Source organism: Mesoplodon mirus (genome assembly GCF_964341445.2).
Source record: "Mesoplodon mirus genome assembly, chromosome: 3".
Classification (NCBI taxonomy): Eukaryota; Metazoa; Chordata; class Mammalia; order Artiodactyla; family Ziphiidae; genus Mesoplodon; species Mesoplodon mirus.
Genome location: NC_138978.1, coordinates 114,816,769 through 114,828,713, shown reverse-complemented (window position 1 = coordinate 114,828,713; position 11,945 = coordinate 114,816,769). Strand labels below are relative to the sequence as shown.

At 42.7% G+C, this 11,945-nt stretch overlaps 1 protein-coding gene across 2 annotated transcripts; it reads right to left on the bottom strand.

Moving 5' to 3' along the window:
- Nucleotides 1-2,392: 2,392 nt before the first annotated feature.
- BOLA1 (bolA family member 1) lies at nt 2,393-11,927 on the bottom strand. 2 transcript variants are annotated; one of them, XM_082613732.1, is made up of 3 exons: nt 11,818-11,927; nt 3,254-3,463; nt 2,393-2,884 (listed from the first exon to the last, which is right to left on the bottom strand). In XM_082613732.1, exon 3 carries the CDS (start codon nt 2,879-2,881, stop codon nt 2,468-2,470), a length of 414 nt encoding a protein of 137 aa, XP_082469858.1. In that variant the 5' UTR covers nt 2,882-2,884; nt 3,254-3,463; nt 11,818-11,927; the 3' UTR covers nt 2,393-2,467. The 2 variants fall into 2 exon arrangements, with proteins under 2 accessions (XP_082469858.1, XP_082469859.1); XM_082613733.1 differs by lacking the exon at nt 11,818-11,927 and adding an exon at nt 10,096-10,151.
- Nucleotides 11,928-11,945: the final 18 nt, after the last annotated feature.

Sequence of the window (11,945 nt, the reverse complement as noted above, 5' to 3'; positions counted from 1 at the left end):
AGACAGTCCTGGGAGGGGAAGACGTGAGATGGAAAAACAACTCTTCTCTCTCTAAACTGAAGGCCAGAATAACATGATGCATCACATTTACTTCCTGAGTTGGCCTCTCTATCCTGACCTTTCCACTTCTACAGATGGAGCGCCCCCTCAGTCTCCTAGATTTGAAAACTTGGGGTAATGTCCTACAACTCAATAGCAAAAAAACTAATAACCTAATTAAAAAATGGGCTAAGGACTTGAATAGCCATTTTTCCAAATAAGACATAAAATGACCAATAGGTATATATAAAAAAATGCTCAATGTCACTAATCATCAGGGAAGTGCAAATCAAAACCATAATGAGATACCACCTCATACCTCTCAAGATAGCTATTTTATATATATATATATATATATATATATATATATATATATATATATATATATATATATATATATATATATGGTGTTGGCAAAGATGTGGAGAAACTGGAACCCCTGCCCATTGTTGGTGGGAATGCAAAATGGTACAGCCACTCTGGAAAATATGGAAGTTCCTCAAAAAATTAAAAATAGAACTACCATATGATCCAGCAATCCCACTTCTGGGTATTTAACCCGAAGAATTGAAATCAGGATCTTGGAGAGGTATGAGCACTCTCATGTTCATTGCAGAATATCACAATGGCTAAGATGTGGAAACAACCTAAACGTCCATTGACAAATGAATGGATAAAGAAAATACAGTATGTACATAACAATGGAATACCTGCCAGCCTTAAAAAAGAAGGAAATTCTGCTATGATAAACCATGAGGACATTATGCTAAGTGAAATAAGCCAGTCACAGAAAGACAAATATGCATGATTCCACTTTATCTAAAATAGTCAAATAGAATCAGAGTGGAATGTTGGTTACTAGGGGCTGGGGGAGAAGGGAATGGGGAGTTGCCAATCAACAGGCATAAAACTTCAGTTAAGCAAGATGATTAAGCTCTAGAGATCTGCTGTATGACATTGTATCTATAGTCAGTGATAATGTATTGATTGTACACTTAAAAAATTGTTAAGAGGACAGATCTCAAGAGTTTTTGCCATAATAAAATAATATTTACAAAAACATTAAAAAAATCTAAGAACTCCAAAAATGAAAACAAATAAACAAAAACTTGGAGTAATATTTCTTGAGAATAGAACCAACTTTCCTCCAAATCCTTGTGTGTGTTTTTTAAAAATATAGATTCCAGATTCCATTCCTGACTTGTGGAATCAGAATCTTTTTTTGGAAGAAAGTTGACCTAGAATCCACATTTTAAACAAGCTCCCGTGGGAATTTTTATCTGTGAGGAAATCTGAAAAGTACTGCCTGAGGTTTACCATTGACGCTCCTCTCACTCTAGTCCATTTCTGTTCTAATCAAGCCGTTTTCTGACTTTTTAAAAATGGTAGCTCTCAAATCAACTCCTTCCTTTCCATTTCAACAGCTGACCTCTAGGTCAGGGTTCCGCCTTCACCATTGGTTTATCTCTGTGCCTCCTATTTCCTATGCCAAACCACTTACACATCACTGCCAGATCAATCTGCCCTAAAATGCTCTTTGGCATCTTTCCTCAACACCCTTCAATGACTCCCTACTGCCCAACCAGATGCAGTCTAAACTCTTTAGCCAGAAATGGTTGATACATGTTAACCAAGCTTTCTCTTTACTAAGTTCCATCTCCATATTGAGATCATCAGAAAGTTGCTTATCTAGACATTACTTAAGCTTCCCTCAGAATTATGACATTTGGAAGGCTCATAAGAAAAAGGGCTATGTAAAGTTTTCTCTCCCTTCTATACTCATTTCCCAGATTATAATCTTTTCACTGCTTTAGTGTTTTTTTTTCTCACAAACAAATGTAAATCCTTTTGGAAATGGACAGGTTGATAGAAAGCCAAACATTCCCCAAGTCTGAAGTTCAAATGTGTCTTGTCCAATAACTCTCTGCCCAGTCCAGCTACTATGCCTTTGCTTGGGCTCTTCCCCCTGCCTGCAACAACTTTCCTTTCCTTTCTGGTTTAATGAAGCCCTTCCTGACTATGCTAGGCTTCAAGTATCTTTCTTCTCCCAAGAACATCTGTAGCACTGGTTCAACACGCCTTTAACAACACAGCAATTCACCTCATATGCTAATTTCTCTTTTAATGTACAGGATTACTTGCAACTCATAAGGTCTAGTGGTTCCTTAGTCACAATTTAACACGAAACAACTGGGCAGCTTTTCCTTAATAGTCCAGGGCAAGAGCAGTAGTGAGTGATTGTATGCTTTCCTTAGGCTGACCTTGATATGAGATGAATTGCTGTCTCCTGAGAACCTGTATATGCCGGTTGAATGGGGCCCAGGTCCTCAACTCTTACAAATACCAGACTGTATTGAAGGGAAGAAGGCCGCAGTAGTTTATTCTCACCCAACCCGTTTGGATCCCGGTCCTCCCTCTCTCTCAGGGTTCAGGGAGTTCCTCGAGTTTTCTTGCTCCCGCCCAGGCAGGGGGGGCTCGTGTCCAGTTGAGGGTTCTCCCTCCACTGGGCGGGGGTCCGCGCTTGTATGGCCAGGGCGTGGACCGGCCCAGCCAGCTCTTCTGACAGCGCCGCGTGGACCAGCCGATGCCGTTGCAGGGGGCTCAGTCCCTCGAAGCGAGAGCTCACCACGGCCACGCGGAAATGGGTTTCACTGCCTGGTGGGACCGCGTGGCCGCCGCTCTCATTACGCAGCTCTAGGACCTCGGGGTTCAGCGCCTGCTCCAACTTTGTGCGAATGGCAGCCTCGACGGGACCGATGGCCCCTGATCTGGCGCTGCCCCGGGACACACAGACGCGGCCAGCCATGGAGAACAGGCTTCCGACCAGCTGCCCACTCAGCATCAGCTACGGCAGAGACAAGGACCGGAGCAGTGAGGGTCAGGGCCTCGCTCTTGGTGAGAGACCAGTCTCTCAACCACCCCAGCCCCCACCCCCAGGCCAACGTCCACACTGGGAGCCCGCCTAGACGCGACAGTGAGACGCGAGGCACCGCCTCTTTCCTCTGTGTGACGTGGGGGAATCTGGCCTCCAGCCGCGAGCAGCTGAAGGGAGGCGGTGGATTAGAGAGAGCCCGCGCGCGAGGCACATTCCTTACTAAGGGGATTCGCAAAGAATGAGCTGGAGGTTGCAAGAGTAGGGTATGTGCAACTCCGGGCTTTTGGTTGAACCAATGTCCCTGTGTCCCCTCTGAACCCCAGGCTGTGCCCTTTCTACCTTGCACTCAGTCTTCGCTACCGCAGCTCCCACTCAGGGCCGGACTCCTGACGTTCCGGGAGAAACGCAGACTTCGCGTCCTGAGGCACGCTGGGAAATGGAGTCCTCGCTACGCAATAGACCGGGCCGGCACCACGTGGTGCCCTGAGGGTTCTCGGGAACTGTAGTCTCTACTTCCCCCGACTCGTGAGGTGGTGGGAGGCTCTGAACCTGAGGAATTGTAAAGAAAACGGGAACTTCTGTGCAATTGATATTGAGATTATTCGATTCATTTTATTGACAATACATCTTGTAGATCATCTAGCCCAACACCCTTATTTTACATACAAGAAAATGGAAGTCCATTTCATTTATTGAATACATAATTATTGTGCGCCAGACCAGTCCTGGAGGCTGGGGAGGTAAGACAGGCCCTGTCCTCAGGCAGTTTACAGAACACTGGAGAAGATGGATCAGTGAGCGGACAGTTGCAATACTGTGTGCTAAGGGCTGTGATGGGACTAAGAGCAGGATGCTAAGGAGGCATGTCGTCCAGACTTGGGGGAGAAGAGAAAACTTAAGGAAACAGTTTACAAGAGGCACAAAAATCCCTTTCTCAGCCCGTCCTAGTGTGGTAGCTGTACGCGCAAAGGCCAGGAGGAGAGAGAACTTTGGGGGAGTGGTTCCTTTGGGTGTAGTTAGATATGGTTGGAGCCCACGGGGCAGAGATGATGGTCATGGGAAGCTGAGTGAATGTATAGGCCTGTGGGGAGAAGGCCTCATTAGGCAGTTTTGTTTTTATCCTAGAAGCAGTAGGAAGCTAGGGAAGGTTTTCAGTGGGGATATAACAGGATGAGATTTTTCCAAGATGATATATAACTCGTCAATTCAACCAGTATTTTATTTTGTATCCTAATATTTTGTAGATTTCTCCATATATGTATTTCCCCAACTCTTAATTTTGAAAAATTTCAAATCTGCAGAAAAGTTGAACAGTGCAAAACAGCATTCTCTACCTTTCACTGTTTTTTACATTTATATATATTATATACTTATACATATATACTTTTGTGTTTAAGTACTTTATGTATACCTATATACTTTAAAAATGTATTTCTATACTTTTTTTGAAAATAAGTTGCAGATAGCATGACATTTCACCCTTAGGTACTCCAGTATGTATCTCCTAAGAACAAGGATATTCTCTTATATAACTACAATACCCTATCACATTCAAAAAATTTAACATAATGTCAATTGCAAGGTTAGTACAATGAGCACCCCATTTATTCTTCACCTATATTTACTGACATTTTACCAGATTTGCTTTTTAATCTCTTTTTTTTTTTTTTTTGGTACGCGGGCCTCGCACTGTTGTGGCCTCTCCCGTTGCAGAGCACAGGCTCCAGACGCACAGGCTCAGCGGCCACGGCTCACGGGCCCAGCTGCTCCGCGGCATGTGGGATCCTCCCGGACCGGGGCACGAACCCGTGTCCCCTGCATCGGCAGGCGGACTCTCAACCACTGCACCACCAGGGAAGCCCTAATCTCTCTTTGAATGTGTGTATATAATAAAAATATTCTTTTCATTTTTGCTGAACCATTTGAGTTGCGAAAATCTTTACATTTCATTGCTATATAATTAAGCGTATATCTCCTAAGACAAGGATATTTTCCTACATAAGCGCAATACCATTACCACACCTAAGACGTTTAATATTTGTTCAATACTATTACTAATATATAGTTGACATTCAAATTTCCCCAGGTGTCTCATTACTGCCTTTATAATTTTTTATTTTTCGAAAGCCAATCAAGGATCATGCATTGCATTTAGCCATCTTTAAATTTTTATTTTGCAAAGATCCCTGGCTGCAGTGTGCAGAACTGTAGAGGAGGTAAGAGTGCAAGCAGGGAGACCAGTTGGAAGGTTAGTGTAGCAGTCTAGGTGAGGGATGATGATGACTTGGACCACGCTGGTGGTCATGCAGGTGAAGATGGAAATAAATTGTGGCTATAAGATATACATTGGGAGGGTAAAACCCACAGGATGTGGTAATGGGCTAGTTACGGGAGGGAAAGTATGAAGGATAACTATCAGGTTTGTGCATCTGGATGGATGGCATTTGTTCCCTAAGATACAGAATATTGGAAGCAGCACAGGTTTGGAAGGGTGGGGAAGGGAAAGACTAGGTGCCCAATTCTGTTTTGGACTTGAGTCTGAAGTGTCTTTATGATATCCAAGAAGAGATGTCATGTTGGATGTATGGTTCTATGTGTGTGTATTTTATTTTTAACTTTTTCTTAGGTGCTTTCAGAGTTATAGAAATACAAAAATAGTACAAATAATTCTTGTATACCCCTCACCCTGATACCCAGATTATCCAAATATTGACATGTTATCATGTTTGCTTTGTTTCTTTTTATGTATCTAACTACACATATATAATTATTTTTCTGAATCATTTGAGAGTAAGTTTCAGAGGTAAGTCCATTTACCTCTAACTACCTGTGATGGTTAATTTTATGTGTCAACTTGACTGGGCCACAGGGTGCCCATATATTTGGTCAAACATTATTCTGGGTGTTTCTGTGAGGGTGTTTTTGATGAGATTAACATTAAAATTGGTACACTGAGTAAAGCAGATTGCCCTCCCTATTGTGGCTGGGTCTCATCCGATCAGTTGAAGGCCTGAATAGAACAAAAAGGCTAACCCTCCTGGAAAAAGAGAGTTCCTTCCTGCCTGACTGCCTTTGAACTGGGACATTGGCTTCTTTCCTGCCTTCAGACTTGAATTGAAACACTGGCTCTTTCTGGGTCTCCAGCCTGTTAGTCTTTGACTGGAACTACAGCATTGCTTCTCTTGGTTCTCAAGCCTTCAGACTTGGACTGGAATTACACCATCAGTTCTCCTGTGTTTCCAGCTTGCTGACTCACCCTGCAGATCTCAGGACTTGTCAGCCTCCATTGTCATGTGAGCCAATTCCTTATAATAAATCTCTCTTTTTTTCTCTCTCTCTCTCTCACTTGTTTGCTCTTGCCCTCTCCATATATATCCTATTGTTCTATTTCTCTGAAGAGCTCTGACTAATATATATTTGCTAATATGTATTTAGTAAAAAAAAAAAAAAAAAAAAAGACATTTTCTTATATAACCACAATGTAATTGTCAAATTCTGGAAATTAACATTGATACAGTACTATAATCTACAGATCTTATGCAAAATTTGCCAATTGTCCCATAATGTCCTTTATATAAAATGAAAAAAAAAATTCTGGGCCAGGATCCAATCTAGGATCACATGCTGTATTCAGTTGTTATGTCTCTTTGGTCTCCATTAATCTGGAATAGTTCATTAGTCTTTTTGTCTTTCACGACTTTGACATTTTCGAGTACAGACCATTTATTTTGTTAAATATCCCTCAACTTGGGTTTGTCGAATATTTCACTCTGATTCAGATTTAGGATATACATTTTTGGCAGGAAAACTGCAGAAGTGATATTGAATCCTTTCACTGAAGCATATAGGGGGCATATAATTCAATTTGTCTCATTGTTAATGATAATTCTGATTGATTAAGGTGGTATCTCTCAGGTTTCTCAATTGTAAAATTTTTCTTTTTCCCTTTGTAGTTGTAGGAGATACTTTGAGTCTATGTACTATTCTGTTTTTCATTAAGCTTTTGTCTACTAGTTTTAGCATCTGAGAAGTGCATGTGAAGAGTCTCATTGAAGATGAAATGAGACCGTGGGCTGGGGGAAGGCGGGGAAGTGGGTGAGGGGAGTGAAATCACCTGGGAAAAAAGAATAAAGTGAGAAAAGAATCAGATTTTCTATTAGAAGATCACTCTGGCTAGTGTATGAGGAATATATTAAGGGAATGGGAAGAGAGAAGCAGGGAGAAGAGGAGAAAAGCCTTTGGCAGTAGTCTGGTGCAAGATAATCTGAGTGAACGCAGGAGACAGGCTAGAGAGAAGTAAATCAACTAGAGTGCTGTTAAAGAGATGGAATCTCTAAGAAGGACTTGTTTTTGGCGATGGCCTTGTAATTTGCTAATCCAGTGACAGTGGTGGGGAATGGTGGGAGGCTGTGGTCAGAGAAGGCCTTGCTGTGGAGGGGACATTTAAACAGAGATTTGAATGACTAGAGGAAACCAATCATGTGGAAAGAGAGATCTGGCCAGAGGCAATGTATTCACTGCATGTGTTATGCCAGACTCACTGTTGGCATACTTGGGTGTTCGGTAAAATGTACCGGGTGGATAGTGAGCTAGTATGTGCATAGAGAGGGCCGACATTATTATTCCTGTTGCAAAAATAAATGAAAGCTTTGTAAGTTGCAAGCTCCCTAGGGCAAGTTTAGTGTCTTTGTTTCTAATAAAAAACATAGTCATGACAATATTTACTATTTAGTGAAGGTTTGTCATGGTCAGATTAAGAGTCTTAGAGGCTTTAAGCACTGAGACATTATGGTGGCCGCCTCATGTGTAATTAAAGAAAACAAAACGGAAACTAATAAACACTAATCTGTAATGTGAGGAGTAAGATGCCCAACAAAGTATTCATCTTTTTCCTATGATGATTACTTCAGTATTTGTTCATTAAAAAATTAATTTGGGGGCTTCCCTGGTGGCGCAGTGGTTGAGAGTCCACCTGCCGATGCAGGGGACGCGGGTTCGTGCCCCGGTCCGGGAAGATCCCACATGCCGCGGAGCGGCTGGGCCCGTGAGCCATGGCTGCTGAGCCTGCGCGTCCGGAGCCTGTGCTCCGCAACGGGAGAGGCCACAACAGTGAGAGGCCCGCATACTGAAAAAAAAAAAAAAAAAAAAAAATCCCAGAGGTGTTAAAGGAGATAAGATCCAGCCTGTTTGTGATGGTGTATGACTTTTACAAATGGCCTGCTCTGTTACATATTTTAATAACTCTGGTAAGAATGCTGGGAAGGGAGGTCTGGGTGGCAATAGATAGTAACTGAACCTGATAAAATTTGTAGGATATTGGCCTATCTGGACTTATCTAATAAGGTTTTATAGCTAGATGGAATTTAAAGTATTAAGTCTAATTCCATCCCTCTCTCATGCTCTCTCACTCTCACTCTCTAACTCCCCTGCTCTCCAGCTCTCCCTCTCTCTGTAACAGAGGGAGGAAGCGAGGCTGGGTAAGTTAAGTGACTTCATGAAACCCATAATCTAGTTAGTGAAGTAGTGTGCTTGGAGGGATGACGAGCACAGTCTTTGAGTCAGGCAGACCTTGGTTCTAATCATGTCTTTGTAAGTGGCTGTGTGACCTTCAGCAAGTGCTTAAACGCCTCTGAGCCTTGGTTTGCTTATCTGTGAAACAATTACAGTCATCCTTCAGTATCCATGGGTTCTGAATCTGAGGGTTCAACCAACCGTAGATGGAAAATATTCTAAAAAAAAATCTGGAAAATCCCCAAAAAGCAAAAACTTGAATTTGCCCTGCCCTAGCAACTATTTACATAGTTTTACACTGTATTTACAACTATTTACATAACATTTACATTGTATTAGGTATTAAAAGTAATCTAGAGACACTTCATCTGGGAGGATGTGCTTAGGTTATATGCAAATAGTACACCATTTTATATAAGGGACTTGAACATCCTTGGATTTTAGTATCCACTGGGGGTCCTGGTACCGAGGTACAACTGTATATCTACTTCATAGGTAGCCCCTAACATAGGGCTTATCTCATAATAAGGGTTTAAGGTAATCTCTTTTCCCTTTACCCTTCCTAACAGCACAGGCTCACTGTGATAGAAGTAAAAAAGAGATCAGGAGGTCAGCTGGCCCCTCAAGCAGGGCCTCGAAGGGTACCAGAGCTGTCGTGGGGTCCCTACTACTGTATTTTGTTCTGTGCTCTGTAGGGCTGAAAAGTTGACACTATTAGAACTTCCAGAGCTGATTGCCTTCTTGGGGAGAGAGTTACACTAACAAAATCACAAGAAATTGATGAATAGGTCAGAATTCAAATTAATTAACTTCTAGTGATAGATATATCTTCCCATACTGGTTCTCCCCTTCTCAGTCTCATTTTTATCCTAAAGTAGAATAATTGGAAAGTTGTTAATTGAGAGCAGAACCTGAGCTAAGAGGGTTGGATAGTCTTCAGAAACATTTTACCCAGACTATGAGAACAAGCTGATGCTTTCACCAGGGAACCTTCTATAATAGCCTAAACCTTTGTGTCTAGCAGACACATACTCTTAGTGTTAGAGAAGCACAACACATTCCTACTGTAATTGCCCCATTTAGATGGTATGTGGACCATATCTTTCTATTAACATGTGCATCTTCTGAAATACTATAATCAGTTTGGCTAGAATTATCTTCAGTTGCATCCTACTATTGAGGAAACACTCCCATTACTTTTGACTGTACTTGGGTGTTTCACAAATCTATACCAGCATCTTACCAGGGGTAAGCTCTACAGATAGCTGATGTTAACTAATTTTAACTTACAGAGTTCACCAGATTTCCTCCATTTTCTAGAGGCATCTCATTACAGACCTCTTTGTACTAGTCTCAATTATCTGTATACCCATTGCCTGATAGGTAGCATGTACTCAATAAATGTCAGTTGAACACAGGTGAGGATAAAAGAGGAACACTAGAAAAGAGCTCAAGGAGAAAAATTTAAGTCTATTCTTTTCTCTATAGCATTCTACCTCCTGTCTTTGATAGGGACATAGTGAAGGGACAAAGTAGGTAATTAAATAGTTAATCCCACTAGGGGATTGTAAGTAAAGAAAAAGCTATGGGAGACCACTCTAAGTTAATGATCACTCAATCAAGCAGGCCTGCGTAGCAACAAAACTATGCAACAGAAGCATGAGACATACCCCAAAACAATAAAACAATGGTGGCATGAGACCCACATCCTGCCCAGTGAGCTCAGTAAGCTGATTCCAAGGGCATGCTTCTCTGCACACACTAAAAACAAAAAATAGAAGGAAAGGGTGACATTATACTGAAACCTGAGATGATTTACCATTTTTAGTAAATGAGAGCCTTTTTGCTCACTTCCATTGCACCATGACAGTCCCGACTTGACCAAGAAGGGACAAGAACCTCCCTCCCCCCCTCCCCGACGTGGAGGAGGAGCTGATGCTGGAAGTTTGACGTCTACTCAAGAATGAGGAAGAAGGTGCTCTTTTCCCCCTCCCCACTTTTCCTTTGATTATAAAACTGTACCCCACTAAGTTCTCGGAGCACAGCACCCTCTCACCCAGCCGCTTGGGAAGTCTCACAAGTGTCCTATTCTAATAAATCACTTATCTGTCACTTTGCCTCTCGCTGAATTCTTTCTGCGCTGAGACATAAAGAACTGAAGATCCCTGGAGACCCCAGATGCATTTCAGCGGTTTCAGCTTTATGGGATATTCAGAAAAGGGTGAAAATGGGGTGGGGATGTAAAACTCCCAGGGATGGGAAGCTGAGGAGAAAGAAATGGAACTTTCAGGAAAAATTTCTATGGAAGGTAGGTGGAGGATTACACAAACGAGTCTCTAGGGGCTGTTGCTGAAGTCTAAGAGAGGCAAACAAGAGGATCATGGAGGAAAAGGCTGAAGTTAAAGAAGTAACACTGGATATGCTGTTGAGATGCAGGGAACAGTGGATTCTGGTTTAGGTACCTGGAAGATTGTTGGTGCCATTCAGGTAAAGAGAGCAAAGAGGAGGGGGTGTGTGTGGGGGTGTTTGGATGAGTTTGCTTTTGGATAGGTCGAGTTATTGGGACAAACAGGTTGAAGTATCCAGTCAGCAGTTACGTATATGGGTCTGAGCTTCTGAAACAAATTTGAGTGTTAGTTGAAAGCATGGATTTGGGTAAGGCTCTTCGGGAAGAGTGAAGAATGGAGGAGTGTGGGGGAGGGGCGAGTAGGGAGGCAGAGCCCAGCTGGACACCGGGATTTAAAGACGGGCAGAGGAATTTGGTGTTGCCAGAGTTGAGGGGTGGGGGTGGGGAGAAATAAAATTAAATAAATAAAATAGGTTAAAAAAAAAAAGGGCAAAGGAACAGAAGCAGGATGAGGAAAGACGAAGGGCGACATTTTGAAAGCCAAGGGAAAGCCGCCTTCAGGTTCAAGGCGGTTTTGGACGCCGCCCGGAGGTAAAGAGGAGGATGACTAATTCTATGCTAGCCTCGGTCAAACTGGAGTCCGAAGAGCAGTGGCGGGTGGCAAGGGGCTAAGCCACACCGCAGGCAACGGTAAATTGAATGGGGGAGGCCTTAGTAGCACTATATTCTTTAAGGAAGTTTAGCTTTGACGAGTCAGAAAGGGAGGGACTTGGAGGGTAATTTAGGGCTCAAGGGGATAATCAGCTTCAGAATTCGGTACCCTTGAGTGGGAGTAACTCTACATCTGCCGGAGGCTCTCTGCAGTCCTTTTGGGTCCTTCTTGGGATTTCCCTTGGTGAAAAAAAACCTACCACTCTTAAGCTGGAAAAAAATTGCCACTCAATAAAAAACAAAACAGCGTGTTGCTTGAAAGCCTTCGCTTTAGAAATCCTGGCATGCAAATAAGGGGCTTTAATGTGGCTCACAGCGATTGGTAGGTACTTACCAAGGCCGTCATTTCCTCGTAGTACAAGATGCAAACGAAGAGTCTGCTTTCCGCTTTCCTATTGGCTGTTCGATCGGACTCAGCTTTTAGCCAATCAAACCACTTCGCTTCACCCCTCCCGGTAGCTC

What these genes read in the sequence shown, in the direction of transcription:
- BOLA1 (XM_082613732.1), bottom strand. Translation starts at nt 2,881, where the DNA reads ATGCTGAGTGGGCAGCTGGTCGGAAGCCTGTTCTCCATGGCTGGCCGC.